Raw genomic sequence first — 20,838 nt, 5'->3', positions numbered from 1 at the left:
CTATATTATTGACATCAAATAAATTACCTTGATTAACTTCTAATGTTTTTCTAAACACACTTCTTTCAGCTAAAGTCATCATTAATTCATTTCAATTCATTTTTAACGTATAAAACCACAGCTAAAACTAAATAGAAACTGGCACTGAACTCATAAATAAAACAACTTCATAAAAACGTACAGTGGTAAAACTACCCGATTGTCATATGTTACTGACAGAACAACTGACCACTGCCAGTGCACCTTACTCAGAGAGATAAAACTACCCAAATGCATTTAGATAGTTTTAATTCATTTATTTTCATGAGGTAAAACTACCCAAATAAATTTAATTAATTTTTACCTCTACAGCCAAGTGTCAGTGTTCATTTAGGTATTTTGAAAATAAACCATTGCTCATAAAAAGTGTATTGTTGGACTTAGGTAATGTAATCTTCAAAAAGGAGTTGTCATTAACTTCATTTGGGTAAAATACCTCTGTTATCATTAAAATTGGACTTGGGTACTTATACCTGCAAGTCAAGGTGTTTTATTCACCTATAATTGCTAAGATTTAAAGTTAGGTTATGACCACTTTACTAACCTGTTAGGGTGTAGGGTTTCAATTAATTTAGTAGTCTGCTTGTAGAGTGAACGTCTTTCTTTTTCTGTTTAGCCTCCAGAACCACCGTAAAGTATTAGTTCAGAGGAGGAATGAAGATAATATGTGTGAATGTAAATGAAGTGTAGTCTTGTACAGTTTCAGGTCGGCCATTCCTGAGATGTGTGGTTAATTAAAACCCAACCACCTAAGAACACCAGTAACCACACTCTAGTATTCAAGTCCATATAAAAGTAACTGCATTTACCAGGATATGAACCTTAGAACTCTCAACTTCAAAATCAGCTGATTTGCAATGACAAGTTCATCAGTGGTCAGTCTTTACTTTCTTTTTCCTGTTTAGCCTCCGGTAATTACCGTTCAGATAATACTTCAGAGGATGAATGAGGATGATAATTATGTGCGAGTGTAAATGAACTGTAGTCTTGTACATTCTCAGTTCGACCATTCCTGAGATGTGTGGTTAATTGAAACCCAACCACCAAAGAACACCGGTATCCGCGATCTAGTATTCAAATCCGTGTAAAAATAACTGGCTTTACTAGGACGAACGGTGGAACTCTAGACTTCCAAATCAGCTGATTTGGAAAGAATCAGTGGTCAGTCTGGATCTCAATAAGTCCACTATTGAGCTTTAGATAGGGAATCTTGGAGAGCTGCATCAAACCAGTCAAATGACTGAAGACAAAAAAAATTGAGCTTTAATTAGGCTTTACATTCTGTTATTAACAGTATAATATGAAATTTAAATAAATTATTTAACCATTTAATATTTTGTTTAATTTGCTGCAATTTACTGTAAATTATGATTTAATATGTTAACGTAATCTTTTAAGAACTCTTTTTTACAATTCTCTGTAGCATATAATGTCGGTCAATATTTAAATTTTCTTTTATATGTTAAAAATAGAATTATTGTTAAAGTTGTATGACATGTATCATAAATTTTTCATAGATTTAAACACGTATCAGTGATAAGAATTTTTATATTCCTTCTATATAGTGAATTGATTTTTCTCAATTATCAAAATTAATAAGTCAATTTTACTGGGTTTTCTTTATATTTCAATATACTGCAATCATTCTAATTCACTAACACGTGTAATAATCCTTTTTGTGTAGAATTAGAATTTTTATTTACAATGATGCTGATGTAAATTTTAGCCAGAACACTTAACATGAAGAGAAGAAACATGCGTTAACAGGGTTTGTTACAGATTCAAATTTCTTCATGCGTTAACAGGGTTTGTTACAGATTCAAATTTCTTCTTATATTGACTGAATATATCTTCTTTTTTTTATTAACCTGATAAAAATAAAAATGAATAAGCTTGCGATATAAATGTTGTGTGCATGCTTAGTTATTCCAGTTGATGTTTATTTATTTGTTGTTGAAATGGTTTTGTAGTTTCATCTTGTTGATATAAAGAAAAAATATATGCTCTATCAATGGATATTTAAAAATTGTTATTTTTTATTTAGTTAAGGGATTGACAGCTTTTATTTTATTTTTATTTTTTTACTTACTGTAAAGGGTTCTAATGTAATAAATTTAGGTTATGATATTATGACCCTGTTATTCAGATTATATTAAAAAATCTGATTGTGACTCGTAATCAATGCATTAACATTACATCTTAATTTTTTAAATTCTAAATACATCTAAAAAGAATTCTGTTGTGCAGGTATGCACTGTTATATATGAATAAATTCATGTTAATGTGCATGAAAAACAGTATTGGAAATCTAATTCCAAATTAAAAATATATTATTTATGAGTCCAATGAGAACTCCGGTATCATTTTATCAACATTTTCTCAAGGATCATGGAATTAATGATCACAAAAAAGTATCTCAAATATTTTTACTGTTGATTCTTTAAACATTTTTAATTTAATAAAACTTTTCTTAATTGCTGTCTTTCCTTTATTCTGTAGATGCATGTGTGCATCTGGCAGCTGCACTCTGTTATTAGGCTTATTTGTGTTATTCATTTGTATGATATTGTTATGAAACTGTCTTAAAAAAGATAAAATCAAATTAAAATCTTCAATTATAACTATTTGTTCAGAAATAATTGATAAGAAAAGTACAAACTTTTATTTCTTACATAAAGTATTCTCTTTAATCTTCCTTTTTTATGGTACTGAATACTATGGACATTAGCCACTGATACCCACATCTAATTAATAAATGGATTTGTCATGTGATTTAGCTATACTTGCATGGGATATTCTGCCTGGTGGCAGGTCCCTAGCACCATTGTTACCTTCATCTGTTTCTGTCCCATGCTTTTCTTTTCATCTCATCTTTACTTCTCATTTATTCTTCATAATACTTTTTTATTGCTTACTCTGTTCAATCATATTATCTTCTCAACCTCCTCTAGACCCACATCTCAGAAGCCTTGATCTTATCTTTTTCATTTTTCCCCAGTGTCCATGTTTGACTAACGTAAAAAATATTCTCAAAACATAGCATTTTACCAATCTCGTCTTCAGGTTGAGATCCATGTTGCTGCAGAGTAGGTTTTTCTTTCTAAAAAAAGACTTCATCTGCAATTACAGTTCTAATCTTAATCTCTTCTTTACTTTTCCAGTCTTCAGTTAGTATTGTCCCTAGATATCTGTATCTTTCTACTTGTTCAATTTTTCCTTCTGTAACAAGATCCTTATCTTTCCTCTCACTCGCCTTCCCTCGCCTTTCCTCACAATTATTTTCATCCCATATTCGTTCATCCGTACTTCCAATGCTTTTATCATTCCTTGTAGTGTCTGAGTGTCTTTAGCTACAATCAACAGATCATCAGCATATCTGACACAATTTTTATTCCTTCCATCTATGCTTACTTCTTTTTAGCCTTCCACTATTTCTTTCAATATTTCCTTAACATAAAGAGTGAACAGTGTTGGTGATAAACAGCAGCCTTTCCTCCGCCTAATTCTAACCGATTTGTGAGATTCTCATTTATTTTCACAACTGCTTTTTGCTTCATATGCAATTCTCTGATCAATTTCCTACCGTTCCAATCAACTTTCTTTTCGTTCAGAATCTCAAATAACTTTTCCCACTGCATTATGTTAGACATATCTATAAAACACAAACTCAATCCTCTTCTTCTTTCAAAACATCTTTCTTCTATAATTCTGATCAGCCCTACAGTCTTTCTTGTTCCTCTACTTTTCTAAATCCAAACTGTTCTTTCCAGCATTCTCCTCCATTTTTGTAATCAACCTTCTTTTAATAATGCTAAGCTTATTTTTGTAGCATGTGATATTAAGCTGATAGTTGTATGTTCTTCACATTTTTTGGTTCCAACCTTTTAAAGAATTCTATTGGAAGTTCATCTACTAGAAAACTTTAAATATTTGGGGGAAAACATCACACACAACCTCCAAGAAAATCCAAACTGGAATGAAAGAATAAATAAACTCATCAAAGCCACAATAAAAACACAAAACATCTGTAACAAAAAATGCATGTCCATAAACACAAAAATAAGACATTATAACTCAGTTATCCAACCAGAAATACTTTACGGATGCGAAACCATATTTGGACCGTACCAGACAAGGTTTACCAACAAACAGGAAAAGATTGAAAGACAGATTCTACAACAATGCATCGGGAAAAACATTAAAAAAGACGGGATTTGGAGAATTATTCCAGACGAATCTATTTACAAAACGATTATCCCGATAACTAATAAATTTAGAAAGAAGAGAATTTCCTTTCTAGGGCATATTTTCAGAATGGAAGAGACCGGACTTATCAGGCGGACAATCGAACTTTTCTGGAACAAGAAAAGCAGACCGAACTGGTTATACGAAGTACAGAAAGACATGGAGGAATTAGACATAACCCGTGAAAACCTAAAAATGAAAACCGGAAACTATGAGAAATTAAAAAATAAAGAAACAAGATTCCTATCAAAACCCAACAAAACAATAAGCCGGGTGTACTCTGAGCAAGAAAGGGCAAGAAGATCTGAACCCTTAGAAATTACTGGCAAAAAAGAAAAGCTGAAAAACAACAAATCAGCAAGAAAAGAAAGAACTTGCCAAAAAAAAAGAACTAAAGTGATCCATTATGTTCTTAAAAGTAAAAAAAAAAAAAATTGCATTATTCAAAAATATTATATTAAAAAACCAACAAAGATTTTTTCTTCCTTTTTTTAAAGCTACACTTACAAAATATCCCAGAAGATGTTGCCCAGACTTGTGGAACTCAGAACATCAAAATAAATGAAATAAGTTCATTAAATTAAAATTAATTATTAATACTAATAAGTGAAAACAGACATAAAATTGTGAGTCTGCATAATTTGTATGATCCTCTAACAATTTCAGCTATTCATTAACTAATTTAAACAAATGAGGTGTTCACAATTAGAGGCCTTATATTTTATCTAATAAATATAATTTGATAAAATTAATATTTACAAAGATATTAATGATTAAAAAATTTAAATGGCCGCCATTTTGCTTTTTCAAAGGTAAAATGTTCAAACTTATTTATTTTGTTGAAGATATTGTACGGTGCATGTAAACCAGATTTTATTAGATTTTATTGGAGGACAAAGAGAAAATGAATCAAAGTAAGGCATTTATCCGCATGAATTTTTACTTTCCAGTCTAGTACTATTTTTACTTTCCAGTCTGGAAAGTAAAAATTGATGTTATTAAATCTTCAGCTTAAAAGATCAAGAGAATGAGTCTGTAGTGCAAGGTCACCCTCAGTATCACGAGATTTAGCATAGTTAAGGTCTCCAGACCTGCTGGACCGGTTTTGACCAAACTTCGTCAGATTACTTCTGTATAAGGGACATTAATGTCATTAAATTTTCAATATAAAAGGTCAAGGGGGTGAGGGCTGTAGACCAAGGTCACCTTCAGTAACCAATTATTAGTGGTTTTTCAAATTCACCTGACATATTCTCAGCCAACAAAGCAGTCAGTCTTTTGATATCTTTCCCTCTGTGCATTATTCCTCTTTCAAACATATTTCAATGGGCAAAGCCTGGAAATAAATACCAGTCTCATCACAATTAAAAATGTTTCTTTCATTATAACTCTTGCATATTTCATTTAACTTTTTCTTACACTCACACACCAAATTCTGATCTACAGTTTCACCGTAAACGGTTTTATATGAAGCATTATATCGAATTCAGAGTTTATCTAACTAACCCCCTGATGCTTTAAACTCACCATAACAGAGTTTTCTGCAATTTCCTTTTCTTTTCTTAATTTTCTTTTTGTAGACATTTATAACTGCTACTTTTTTTTTAATGTCAAGCATTTACAATTTTGAGATATTTTAAGTTGTGGTATCAATGGTTGTAACGATTTTGATAAAATATACAAAATTGAACATATAGTAAAGTATGTGTAGAAAATAGAGCTAATAATAAGAGCTACAAAAAATAATACAGTTCTATACCGTAACAATGACTAGTATACACACGCACATCAACTGATGATGATGAATACATGAAATGATTGAAATCATAACATCAGCATCTAGGCACGAAGTGATGCAATTCACAACAGATAAATAAATTAGTCACACTTGAGTATGAAATAAAACTGTGAAAATTGCAATTTTTTTATTCCCGCTATCCATTTTTCATAATTGATAGAATATTTTTTGTAGGTAAATTCCTTGTCTGTGTTCATTATTAAGAATTATTTTATCAATTAACTTCACTAAAAAACTACCGGGGACTCTAAAAGTGTCTGGTATTAGATAAGTCTACTACTGGGAAGTGACCTTCCCAGGGGAGTTTCACTGTATATGTATGCAATTTTAATTATGCAGATAGAAGGTATGTGCCGTCATAAAAAATGTAATGTTCTTTGTTAGATAAATTAGGTCAGTTCTATTTTTGTCATGTTATATAACATTTCAAATTTCTATTAACAAATTGTTTGATCATAATATTATTTTCAATTATCACTAAAAAGACATCTTAAATACATATTGTCATAGAGTGAAAAACAGCTCGACTTTAAAGCCAGCCTTCAAAATTGATTATGTCAAATTTTTCAATGATGTGGAATTTTTTTTGTAAGTACAAACTGCTTATTTATTCTATTTAATTCTTCTTGTAAATAATTATTAAAAATTATTTGTCATTCTATTTATTTTCTAATAATGTGTCTCATCTATTCAACAATGCATAGCTTATTTTTAATATTATTGTCTGAATGAAAACTGTGTATTAGCTGTGTATTTATTTTTGTGGTATCAACTTCTGTTAAAGTAAAATGTAATAATAGTATATAATGATGTAAACTATGAAAGTAAAAAAGAAAAGTTCAATAATAAGATTACATTTTATATCAAATTTTACATGTTAAACATATAAAATGAATAGTAAGTAATTATTAATGTATTACTGAATTGTATGTTAAACCTGACTACTTTTGAAAAATTCAGCAGTGTATCTAATTTGGCGATGAAAATTAGTTAAATATTATTGTTCCATGTAATATCAAAATAAACTTGGTTAGTATTTTGTTGAGAAGGTCATAATCCCAATAAATATTTGGTAATCTAATTGTGTCTAATATTCTAAAAATCAATCTCAGATGTATTAAAAATTTAAAAAGAAGTTGAAAAAATAAAGAAGAATGGGGAATTCCTATATTAGGACAGGTTAATTTTCCTTGAATTAGAGCTTCATTTTTTAAATATTTATTGAAAATTATACATAAATAGATGTCAGGAGTTAAGTTTAGGAGACTTCATTTCATGATTGTGAAATTATGATTAAATTAAATATAATTAAATTATAATTTAAATTAAATTAAATTTTTTCTATTCTAACCAGAATACATGTAGAATGGTGTAGGAGCTGCAGTGACACACCCCTTCTTTGGATCCAGTAGAGAGGCTAATTTAAAAAAAAAATGTTTAATTTTTTTTCAGGAGTATTTAATAATTTTTGTGAAAAGTAGTAAGTGTTTTGGCTGTCTTGGTATTGAGTGATTATTACCTCAACCCAGGTCCACTTTGATCGAAACTTCACCTTATTATTTTTTAAAAGTATTTAAAGCTTATTATTTTTAATTATTGTATTATAAGAAGCGTTTGAAAAGACTTACTGTATCCTACATCTCCAAAATAGAAAAGCTTCCTTAAAATCTTAAAGGTTTTTTATTTTTTTGACATGTTATATTGGATTGATTCACATTAGACCTAGAAGTTTCCGTTTATGTAGTACCTTTTACTCAAGACTTGTAGGCAGTTGTGGACTTGTTTGAATTACGGGAGTGTCTGTTGTTTGTTAGTATATCCATGAATCATCAGACCTAAATGAGGATAGAAATAATTATGAGCTATTGGTAATGAATAACTGATTCAGCCATTCCCTTATAGGAAGATTGATTGTCTACTCCACACCGACACTATCTATTTATAAAAATCACAATTAAATAGAAAAGTATTTAGTTTAACCTTAGAACTGAATCACTACATTGGACAATCATCCGATCATTTAAAATCTCCATTGTTTTTCTGATTAAAAATATTGCTTATAGCAAGAGTAGCATCAAAAGAAATAAAAATCAAGGATAAGACAAAGAGATAATTGTCGGGGCAGGATGTATTGTTTAATAGAATTTTACAACTGAATAGTAGCCAAGAACAGATTGAAGAGCTTTAAAAATTAGGTTGTTTAAACATATTAGCCTTAAAATTGTAGTGGGCTCAACCAAAATATCAACATCAACCTTCTTCATGGGGAAATTAGTGCTGTAAGTTAGGTTAGTTGAAATATAAATAAGAGTGAACTGGTGGTCAGAAAAAATGGATCTCTCTTGGGTCTTGCAGAAGGGAATTTGTACACAACAGGTCAGTATTTTTTGATTTCTACCAAAATATAAGACATGTCTTTTCCTTTTATTACATAATCATATTATTTACTATTAAACATAACTGTATTGAAAATTCTCCTCTTAAAACATTCTCCTCTTAAAAACAAGGTTATCTAATATAGGGCTGTATAATAATAATAGAGTTATTTAATACGGCTTGAAAATTTTTGCGACTACATTATCAGATTTTTTTAAAAATACTTGTGAAGGAAAATAAAATTTATGGTTGATTTGTTTGCTGAAAGTTAAATATGTATTAACTGTTGTATGAACTATCTTCAATATTAAACTGTTTTTTTTTTTTTTACCTTTATATAAGATACATACATTCATGCTCATAACTGCTAAAATTAAACTCCAATTGAGTGATATTTTTTATAAGATTTTATTGGAGGAAAATATTTTTTTTTTTGAAAGTGATGTAAGAAAAAAGATTATAATTTTTATTTATTGTTTTATGAATATTTGAAAATATTCTTTCCATTACCCCATAACAAAAAAAGTAGATTAAATCGCTTTCAATTTTTAACAGGTACATGCAATATATATCCAAAATGGAGGTGAGCAAGACCAGCTGGTTTTACTGATTTTAATAAGGTCATTGTTGAAATTATTACCTTACTGGGTTATAGTCAGGTAGCCAGAGTGCTGAGTAGCAAAGACTGTGGAAATGGTAGAGGTATTACTGAAGATATTACTCTACCTTTTCAGCTAAAAACTAAAATTCATTTTTTTTTTTGGCTGTCATGTTAGGTATGTAGTATGAGTTTACTTTTATTTCTAAGGTTTAAGTCCTTGTAAAGGCAGTTGCTTTTATATGGATTTGAGTGCTAGATTGTGGATACCACTGTTCTTTGTTGGTTGGGTTTCAATTAACCTCACATAGGGATGGTCAGCCTGAGTCTTTTTCAAGACTACATATTTACTGGTACCTTTACACTTATGTGCCGTACTGCAAATACATTCCTTGGCATCTGTGCAGAGGACTATTGACATATGTCACTGTGCTGTTACTCTGTAATTTGGTATTACATAAATAAATAAAACATTTTACAAATATTTATAATTTTTATTAAAAAAAACTGAGTAAGTAATTTTATAAACACAAAAGACAAAGTTGAATATCTCCATATACCACTGAACAAACTTTTAATTCAAGTATAATTACACTAATGCACACAGTTTTTGGTACATGAAAATTTTATTGTGCATTATTTAATTTTTATGGTTAATACAAAAATGCTATCAGAATTTCCATCACCCAGTTTTTTTTTTTTTTTTTTAGATAAATGTGTTGAAATATTGCTTTTGCTGAATGTTACATATTTTTTTAGGGATAACTTACATACAGAAAAAAATATCTTAAATGATTTCTAACAGAGGATGAGGTATAAACATAGCATTGTGAAGGCAATAGCTGTATATGCATCATGATTCATTTACTATAGATTCTGACTTATTAGCACAGTGTAGTCTTTTGAATCATACAATTATCACACTAGTATTGTTTAAACAGTTGTTGTGTATATACGTACTGTGGTTTCATTCTCTTTTGTGATTTATAGTTACTGTCTCAAGTCTGTCGTATTAGTGATTAAATATGACAAGGAAGTTTGTAAGTGATCTTGATATCTTCTCTTACTTGTGTTAAAGAATAACAACAAAGTTTGATTTTACCATTTAAAAATGTTATGAACTGTATTATGGCTGTAGAGTTGGGGATCAAGATAAGAACTGGGTCCTCATATTACATGTTTGACCTCTGTGAAATGTTTGAAAGATTGGGCTAGGGGGTAATTGGCATGTAAGTTTTGTCATATTATGGCATGAATTGCAAGACTACTATTTAAATTATTTCTTTGTTGAAAATAAAATGAATAAGTAGTAAATTCAATCATACCATATAGAATCTGAATTATTGTTTGTTATATGGTAAGCACCTCATTTTAACGACTTACTTGCACTGAATCCTCCAACACATCTAACTTATGAAGATGAGTCAGAAAATGAGGTAGCCATTGTATTCAACATGTGGAGCTAGATGATATTTTTTTACGCAAAATTCTCTTCCCATGAACCTCATCTGAAAATCAGATGAATTAAACAATCTTGTTCAGGATTTGAACTTTTCAAAGAAACTAGCCAAGCTTTTGGGATCTAGGCTGAAAAGCTGGAATTTTCTCCAGGCTGAGACTAAAGTATGTTTCTTTCATAATGATCAAGAAGAATTTTAAGATTAATATTCTGAAGAAAATATTTTAATACTGTAACAATTATTTGTGCTATCATGGATCATGAACATAATGCTACAGAATGGAAATTGTTCATTGATTCATCAAAAATTACTTTAAAGTCTGTCCTTTTGTACAGTGGCAACAAATCCCCTTTTGTACCATAGCTTATGCAACTAAGATAAAAGAAATTTATGTCAATATGAAAATTCAGTACAAGTAATGTTGCACTATGTGGTGTCATTTAAAAGTTATTGCATTATTAATGGATTTGCAACTTGGTTACACTAAATTTTGTTGCGTTTTGTCTGAATGAGACAGCAAGGTCAAGACAAATCATATCAAGAAGAAATGGCCAAAATATGAAGAACTTGAGTCTGGACAGAAAAATGTTGTACATCCCCCACCAGTTAACTGTTAAATGATTCTTCTGTCTCCACCACATACCAAATAAGGGCTTTTCAAAAATTTTGTTAAGTCAATGAATAAAAATGCTACTGGATTGCATTATTTGAAAGAAAAATTTCCTTGTGTTAGTTATGCTAAAATCAAGGAAGGAATTTATATGGGTTCCCAATAAGGACTTTTATCAGAGATCAGTAGTTCGAAGAACTGTTAAGCTAAGTCAAAAATCAGCATGAAATCATTTAAAAGCATTGTGCAAAAGTAAAGTTTATGAAAATCCAATAGAATAGTGAATTATTAGTCATAGAAACATGCAGGGTGTTGTAATATGTACCTAAAAATTCATTTCTTGGATTCACACTCACATCTCTGTCTGGATAATCTCGGTACAATCAGTGACAGCACTGGTAACACTTCCATCAGGAAATCTGTTTTGGAAAACATATACAGTGACAGTAAAGTGCAACAATGCTTGCAGATTATTGTTGGATGCTAAAGAGGGATGGGATGTTCCAAATACCAACACAAAAGCAAAACAACTACCACATTTTAATTAAGTTGAATAGTGCTCTGCATGCATGGAAATTTTTATATTCTTTTAAAGTTTACTTATGTATCATAAATAAAATGGTGACTAGTTGAGAATATTTAAAATTTAGAAAATGTATCATGAATTCAGCATGAAAAGTTCTATTGGGATCAATATTTTATTCTTTTTTTCCAAAGTATAAAATAATTTTTATGATAGCTAAAGTAATTCTTCATTCTTTCTATCATAAAAAGTCATAAAACTTATAAGTGTGACAAAAATTTAACTGCCAATATTTTTGTAATAAAAATAAATTAATATTTGTTATGTATCTCCTAAAAAAAATATTTATTTAGTTATCATTACACACTTAAAAAAAAATGCATTTGTGTTGTAGAAAAATAATTAGTCAGTTAAAAGTCAGACAAGTTAAAAGACAATATATATATATTTATATATATTGTCTTTTACAATATATATAAATATATTGTAATAGTATGTTACTACATATAGAAAAATTGTAACATTATGTCACTTGTATGAAAACGTTTTAAAAACATGTCAATGATATTTATGTAAAAGTAATAAACTAGAGCAGGGAGAAAAGTTCCAGTAATCCAAGTCTTATCAATTGTCACAAATCGACATAAAAATTCCTCTGGATTGTGTCAAAACAGCTCGAGACAATCACTTGAAATGTTTTTCAGCACTTTTTGGTCGAGCATGAGCAAGCGCAGCACCTTTCTAGCACACAGCTTGTTCATGTCCAAGTATTCATGCAAAATATTGCACATATGTTCTGTTGACATGCCTGCAGATTCTGCTAACTGTCACTCGTCAGTGACAATCTGCCAAAACGAAGTTATGCACTTTTTTTTTCATTTCTGGCACAGTCACTTCAGAAGGGCATTCACTGCACAGTTCACTGCTAGTGTGTTTTCGACCCACTTTAAACTCTGCAACCCAGCATTTAACAGTTGTATTTGAGGAAAAGTATATCCCAGTGCATGTCAAGCTCTTCTAGTAACCTGATGAAGAATGGAATCATGTGATGCCATCGAAAAGTTACTAATGTCATCTCTATGTGAGGCCTGAAACTTTTCACCCTTCATCATTATGAAATACGTTATTTGAAACTTACTTCATGGTTTATTCTGTCGTAAATTTTAATTGATTTTCAGCTATCATTATGGAAAATGTTTGACTATTTTATTCTAATGAAGAGGATGCTTTACTGTCATATGCTGATACAAGAAACTTTCAAAACACTTGGAATGTTGTTGATATACATCAACGAGGTGTTATTCCTGTAAGAAGGGTATGTGCTATTTGTTTATGGCTTAAATTACTATTGTTTACGTACAAATTACATATATTTGGTGTAAAACTTTCCACATGCTATTAAAAATTTGGGATGTCTTGTAATGAACTGAAAACATGGTTATTATTGATTTTTAACATTATCCTAAAAACAGATTATATTTTGAGGTACTGCACTACATACAAAAATTTAGATAACATATTTAATTCAGAATGACTTAATATTAAATTCACATACTGACAATGGAGTATAGAGAAGAAAATGTCTTTCAAGATATTGTGTATGGTATATTGAAGTGCTGACAAAACAAGATTACAGAGGAAAATTTATATATAGCAAGAAAAATTTATACATCTTTAAAAAAGAGATATCTAATGGATAAATGGGAAATTAAATAGATTTCCCTATATGTGATGAGATGGACTGGGGCCATAGCAGAAAGCTATGTTTCCTTATACATACAACCACACCGTGATGTGGTTGTATTTATAAGAAATGTATGAAAATCTTTCATTGGTGTCAATTAAGTGTGCGATACAAATCTGACCTGATGAATTCATCAACATTATAGCAAATCATCTATAATAACAAACACTCTTACTGTTCTTCACTACTGATATTCTTTCTCATTGCATTATATTCAACACTATTGTTTTGCAATTGATTTTTCCATAATATACTGTAAACTTACTAATCTGTCGACCAGTTTCAGACATTCATGATTTTTGTTAAGAAAAAGAGATTTTTCAAGAGTCGCTTAATAATTAATTATTTAATACAATAAATTGAAACTGTCATGATGTTCAAGTTGGCGCCTTTGACATTAAAAATATCAGCAATTAAAAAAAATTCCATTAATAAAACCTCTTATTTATTTTAAAATATTGACTCCACTTGAAATGTGTGACAATGAAAGAACAGAATGCTGTGGTAAGAATGTTATTTTTAGAAAGTGTAAAACTGGTCAAATTCACTAGCGTATATTAAAACAGTATGGTAAAAAGTATATTAACCATATAAATTTCTGTAAGTTGATGAACAGTTATCAAGCAAAACAGGTATCACTAATTTTCTTCACAATGAAAGTTTCAACTGTTGTTTCCAAAATCACTCTAATGATCTTATCTCAAAGACAGATGCATAAAAGGAAAATTGCTGAAATTTGTAGTATGAGTTTGGCCACTGCCCATTCTTTATTCATAATAAGCTGAATTATGGAAAAATGTGTTCAAGGTAGTTCGAAGACAGTTGATTTAAATTCACAGACACTCAAATTTGCATTTTTACAGCACTTAAATAACAGTTTTTAGCAGAAGTTAATGCTTTTTTAAGATCATATAATAACTCATGATGAAACTTGGATTCATTATTTTGAAACTGAATCAAACTTCTGAGATTGCCCACCAGGAAAAAATTCTAAACATACTCATCAGCCAGTAAAGTGATGTTAACAGTGTTTTGGGACTGTAAAGGCGCAATCTATTGTGATTATTTGGAAGAACTACATATAATCAACTACATATAATGAGTATTATTGTAACAAATCTACTTTATAATCTCAATATCGTTAACTTTTTTTTATTTTGCCCTCAAAGAGTTTTTACATGACACCGATTTCAGCAACAATATACAGTAGGTCTAAAAAGTTCCCGAACTAACATTGTGTTCATATGACTTGTGAGCTCGCAACATGGAACAGAGAAGCGCGATAAAATTTTATGTTCGACTTCAGAAATCTTTTGTTGAAACTTAATCTATGATGATACAGCAAGCATTCAGTGATGAAGCTGCGTCTCACATGGTGAAAGCGATTTAAAGATGGTAGAGAGTCATTGAATGACAGCAAATGAAGTTGGTGGCCGTCAACAGCTGTTCACAATGAAAATGTGCACACTCCTGCTCAAACAACCTCATCTTACCCTCTGGGCCATAGCAGAAGAGCTAAACATTAGTAAAGATGCAGTACGTACAGTTTTAACAAAAAAAAAAACTGCCAAAAGGTGTACAATTGTAACCGGGGATAAAAGCAGGTGCTTCATGTATGATCTGCAAATGAAGCATCAATCTGCTCCTCGGTTGAGTCCTAGAGCACAAAGACTCTTTGATTTTTGCTGCCTTTAGTCAGGCAGCAAAAATCAAGAGCGAAAACGATGTTGATTGCATTCTTTGACTCAAAGGGTCAGATTCATCATGAATTTGTTCCAACCGGTCAAACCAAGAATTCTAAATTCTATTTGGAAGTAATGAAACGCCTGATGCATCACATTCATCGAATCCGGCCTAAGTACCAAGATCCGGATAATTGGAGTCTTTTGTACAACAATGCCTCAGAACACATGGCAATAGTTCTAACACGTTATCGTGCTACAAATCAAATCACTGTCTTATCCTGTCTGCCATATTCACCTGATTTGGCTCCAGCAGACTATTTTATGTTTCCAAAACTCAAGTTGAAGATGAAAGGCTGCTTTTTTAACGACATTCCATCCATCCAAAGGGCTTGCACAGAGCTATTGAAGGCAGTCCCACTAAGTGATTTTTCCAGAGTATTTGACAGGCTGTTACCAGTGCTGAAACGAGTGTACAACTAGAGAATGGTTCTATGTAGGGGGCTGATGTGAGTAAATTCGTTTGTCTTTAAATCTGTAGATTTATTTAATTTAGTTCACTATGTAAGTAGTTCTCAACAATTCTATACTACTAGAATAAAACAACTTGCAAAAAGATGTGACAAGTGCCTAAATATAGCCAGAGATTATGCTGAAAAGTATTGTTAGTTTCAATGTCATTGAATAAATAATAATTTTCTACAGTAGTTGGTCTTTTTAATCATTAAATGCTCTCATTCAACCCACCATGAGATTATCAGTTTTATTCTTCATTTAAAAAGTCTCAGAAACTACACAAAAATCTTCTTAAAACAAATAAATTTTCCTGGAGTTAGACAAAAAATTGTGATTGGGGAATTTGAATTGGACAGGATAATTGACCTGTACAATATTGATGCGAAAATGGGAACTACTTTCCATGCAACTTTTGTATATTATTGAATTAAATTGAATCAAGTAAGAAATTACTAAATTTTATGAATTACTTATTTATAAAATAGTGGTATACAAAATAAAAATTGAACTAAACTTTGTGAAATAAGAAAGTAGTAGTAGTGTCCTGTTTGATGAAAATTTATTATTAATAATTGTATAAATAGCAGCTAATCAAAGCAAAGCTAATTAACTAATTAACATTAGTAGCTAATATGTCATAAAAATTATAGTGGCCATTTATTTTTGCATTAGAAAAAAAGATGTAAGCAAAAAAAATATATATATATATAATTATACAGTAAAAACAAATCTAAAAGATTATTTCAGAAAAATAGGAAGTATTTTTTAATAAAAAATACATAAGGAGATCCTTCAAAAAAATTCATTGAGAATTGTACCTTAGTTATATACTTAACAAAATACTTATCATACAGTGAAATTGTTTAAACTTAGGTCTTAGTTTAAATTAAGATAGAAATGAGAAAAATCTAAGATTAAAAATATGCTATATCACTGGTTGACAAATTGACAAATGTTTAGTTTTTTACACCATATGCATTCTAAAAGGAAGATTATGGTTTGAATTCTGTTCAGGATTGGCGTTTTGCGTATGTTATAAAATTCATTTATAGAATAAAATTTTAAAAGATGGAATAGCTATAATCATGCAGTAGTCTTTGTTGTCAGTATGTTTGAATAAACAAAAGTTTCTAATATAATGACCAAAACAGAATATGAAATGAAATTATTAGTTTACTCCTTAAATTTAATTCAGTTGACTACATTACATGATACTTTAGAATTTTAAGAATTCATAGAACATTATTAATGTTTATCAATTTATCTATTGGTTCTGTAGAAGTTAGTGGCATTTATTTTTCATAAAGTTATGCACTCTGCTCAGCTGAAACCTATTAAGCAATTATCTTTGCTGTTAATAATTACCATCAATATTATTGTTACTATCAGTTACATCAGTTGTTACAAACATTCATTTCATCTTAATCATTAGAATTCCCTGAGGTGATGTACAATAATAATGTTGCTATCAGATGCAATTTTATATTTCATGAGCATAAAATGACTATATTAAAGTTCACAGCTTAAAGAACACATATTGTAGTTGCCAAATATGTCTTTTATGGTTTTTTTATGGCTTAAGTGTGACTTAACTGTTTGAAAATTTATTTTAATTGGTTTTTGTAAACGAAGGAGTTGCTATACTGTAACATGATGCACAAAACAGTACCTGCCAGCTTTGTATGTGCCCATCTACTATCCATTCTGTTAAGCTGTAGTAAACCAGTAAATGAAAGTTATCTCTGTGAGATGTTTAGTTTAATTTGTTTTCTTGAAAGCAGAAGGAGACAGTATTGCCAAGTTCCATAGACAGAGTTTTATTGTGCTTATAGTATTGATGTTATAAGTTGGAGCATTGTGAACCAAAAGTTTGCTCGGTTTATTCATTTACCTAATGAATGGAAAAAATCCTAAATACACTTTCAAATCAAAAAAAGGTGAGTCCAGTGTTTTAGGACAGCAAGGGTACTTTTTCTGGCAGAATTCATGAAACTTGTAACCACAATTATGTTAGAAGTTCATTATCGAATTCTAAAGAAGCTTTGGAGTTGAGTTCAGAAAACAGAGTGGGATGCTCAAAAAATGTTGTTTCTGTCCTTCATATGATAGTGTGTGGTCTCAATTCCCAGTTTACACTAAGGCTTTACTTAAGCCGTTAATGATTTTTTTTTATCATTATGTATAACCTGAAATCAATATACTTTAACTACCATTTCTTTTTTAAGTTGGAAACTTAGTGAAGAGTTTCCAACTCTGAGTTGGAAAATCAAAATTTTCTAAGTTGGAAACTGTGATGCCTTGAAACCAAAGAAGAGCTCATGGTTGGTGTCATTGACTGAGTGGATATCCTGTTCCATGGAGTTCTTCAATCAGAGTTTGCTAAAGCCATTATCATGATTGATAAGTATCATGACACCACCTTCATATGTGTGACTATGTGAAGAAGTAAAGTAGATATTTGGGTAATTTATTTTACAATAAAATCCTTTTCTCTAAAACATTTTTTTTTGTCAGTATGAATTCAGCTTTGAAATAGGCCTGGACACTGAATTTAAGATCTGTTTATCACTCACTGTCTTTTTAATCATTGAAGTGCTAGTTTTAATCGTTGAGTTACTGAATAATTAAATATCAGATTTTAGAATAATTATGATAATTTTGTAGTAATACATCACTGTTTTTTTTTTTGAAAATTATCTATTAACACAATTACTGAGTTTTACTTAGGCATTTATTGTGTTCAATGAATGAATAAACTTACTTTTTATTTTCTAAACAGATAACATTTAAACTAATGAAATATAAGATAATTTTATGCTAATTTCTTGTGGGTATTTTTTTAGGTAAGGTTCATTTTAAGACTTTTACGAGGGAGATTAGAAGTGGATCCACAGAAAGATCGTCTTTTGTTCAAGCACATGTGTTATGAATTAGAGCGTTTACATAATGGAGAAGATGTAACTTTCCATGATGTTTTAAAGTAAGTTCATATTTTTATATTGCTGTAGCAGGAGGAGAAATACTCCTTTTTGTGATGTAAATAAGGAGAAAGTTTCCATATTTTAGTGATATATATGTTTGTTTGTGCCTGTGTAATTCCAGGTCAATTGTATCAAATTTCATGAAATATTTTTTAAACAATTTTTCTGAATTACACTAGCGATACAAAGTATATAAGACTTTTAAATAGGAAATGGTTAAGATACTATTTTCTTCAAGTACCAGTTAATGTGTCAGTAAAGTAGATTTAAAAACTAAGTGAATATTGGGTTGTATAACAATAATAATCGTGAAAAGCAGCCAAAAATGGTTTTTAAATGTACACTTTCTTGGATACATTCATTAAATTGGTAACAAAATTAATCTTTAAATAAAAGATTTGGGGTTAAGATTTTATATTTTTAATAAATCCTATTTCATTATCTGCAGAACCGATCTAAACAAATCGTTCCAGCACAAGCTTGGGCATTAGCAAAAACTTGATACAACAAGTGTCAGTAATAATAAGAAAATTAAGATTTATTTCATTGGCAATAAATTCCAAATTAATCCTTTATCTACAGATTTACTTTTAGTGCCAAAGAAAGTATTAATTTTTTTTTTTTGTATTAATTTATCTAGAATTCAGCTAAACTGGAAAAAAATGTTTAATTATATTATTATATGAAAAGGAAGGGTTTTTTTTTTGTTTCCGATAAAAAAAAAAACTATCTGATCAATCGCAATCAAATTTTTACCTATGTTTCTTGGCATAACTGAGAAGGTTTAGATACATTTCATCTTGAAAAAATATTAAAAACAACAATAAAAGAAAAACAAGTTAAAAAGATAATGCTTCATTGCCTCCATACATAGTATGTTGACTCTCCACTTAGTGACGGATATTTTGTACTCTGGCAATAAATTTTTACGTAGTATATTGGCTGTCTGCTAGGTAGTGGTCAGTTGCACTAAATTCAGTCTACATAATCACAAGAGCGTAAGCTGCTGATAATTGGTAATTATTGAATACAATTTTAATTTGTTACTTTGATATATGTACAGTAGTCAGGTACATATATAGCATATATACCTAACTATACATATACATATAGTTGTAGTATTCGATTTCTCAGGTAATATGATATATTGGTTCTGTGGTAGGTGAAAAATATTTGATTATTAAAATTTATAAAATTAAATAAATAATAAGTAAAAAAATATACAAATATAAAATATAACATAATCTGTCAATTAATTGACAACGAACTGCTTGGATGGAGCTATGCGCAATGGCTCTCTCACACTAAATATAGAATCCTTTTTTTACTGCTAAATATTAATTAATAATCCCTTTCTTTTATTAAAAAAATTTAAAAAATAAAATTAATAAATAATAATAAGTAAATAAGGATACATATATAAAATATAAATAAAAATAATCTACACTTAGAAATTTATAAACAATCTTAAATTAATTAACAATAGACTGCTTCTAGTGGGAGAAAGTACAAAGTAAAGCTTTGCTTTTAATGTGGAGGGTGCTGTGTGCAGCCACCCAGTGCACCACCATTGGTCTGCTCTGCACCAATAGCAGCTAAAATAAAAATGTGAGCACATATGAAAAACAAATCCATGCACCATCATTTTTATAGAGAATGATTTTGGCAGTATTTGATTAGCAATAAAAATTTGATTATTCAAGTTTATTTATTTGTGTATCTATTTTGGTGGTATTTGTTGAGTTCTTTTTCTAAAATCATACCTAAACAGAAAAAAATGTAATATTGGTAAAAAATATACAGATGCAAGGCAAATGTCAATATCACATTTACATGAGACTATGAAAGAGCGTGAGGCTCTGTTTTACGATGGTATACAACAGGAAAGCCACTTTTAAGATTGGAACTGCTTTTGAATATGATCCTCATTTGGATTATATTAATAGTACAGATTTAAAAATTGGTGCAATAATTAAAATATCATTATATCATTGTTTTATAAAAAAAAAATGGAAAGATGAAACACCTGGCAATGTGTTGTTCTGAAAAATTTGATCTAATACCATACCCTGAATGTCATATCTGTGCAATTTTTAGAACAAAATTTTATGATTTACAGTATCAAAGACTTTAGTTAGACAAGTCTAAAAAATTAGCAATTAATAGAGCTCCTAAGTTCAATTTTTCATAAATAAAATGTGTAATATAACCTAGAGCATCCCATGTGCCCTTGTTTTCAACAAAGCCTTATTATCTTGTCAAAATA

The 20,838-nt window shown here is 29.7% G+C and overlaps 1 protein-coding gene across 5 annotated transcripts in view; it reads left to right on the top strand.

Annotated features, from left to right (window-relative positions):
* The first annotated feature begins 753 nt into the window (after window positions 1-753).
* LOC142330336 (sodium leak channel NALCN-like) overlaps window positions 754-20,838 on the top strand; it is a 33,550-nt gene continuing 13,465 nt past the window's right edge. Inside the window, exons 1-3 of one of the 5 annotated variants that reach the window (XR_012757765.1) lie at window positions 754-914; window positions 12,828-12,964; window positions 18,435-18,571. Coding sequence is in view for 1 of the 5 variants with exons in the window: in XM_075375563.1 (XP_075231678.1) it covers window positions 897-914; window positions 18,435-18,571 (155 nt within the window). In the remaining 4 variants the exon portion in view is untranslated. Of the gene's footprint in view, window positions 915-9,086; window positions 9,235-10,001; window positions 10,097-12,827; window positions 12,965-15,537; window positions 15,585-18,434; window positions 18,572-20,838 lie in introns of those variants that run through there. The other 4 variants (XR_012757764.1, XM_075375563.1, XR_012757763.1 and 1 more) reach the window with 4 other exon arrangements.

The sequence above is a fragment of the Lycorma delicatula genome, chromosome 9, assembly GCF_047948215.1.
Source record: "Lycorma delicatula isolate Av1 chromosome 9, ASM4794821v1, whole genome shotgun sequence".
Lineage (NCBI taxonomy): Eukaryota > Metazoa > Arthropoda > Insecta > Hemiptera > Fulgoridae > Lycorma > Lycorma delicatula.
The sequence above is the reverse complement of the archived record's forward strand: the minus strand, read 5'-3'. Positions and strand labels throughout refer to the sequence as shown.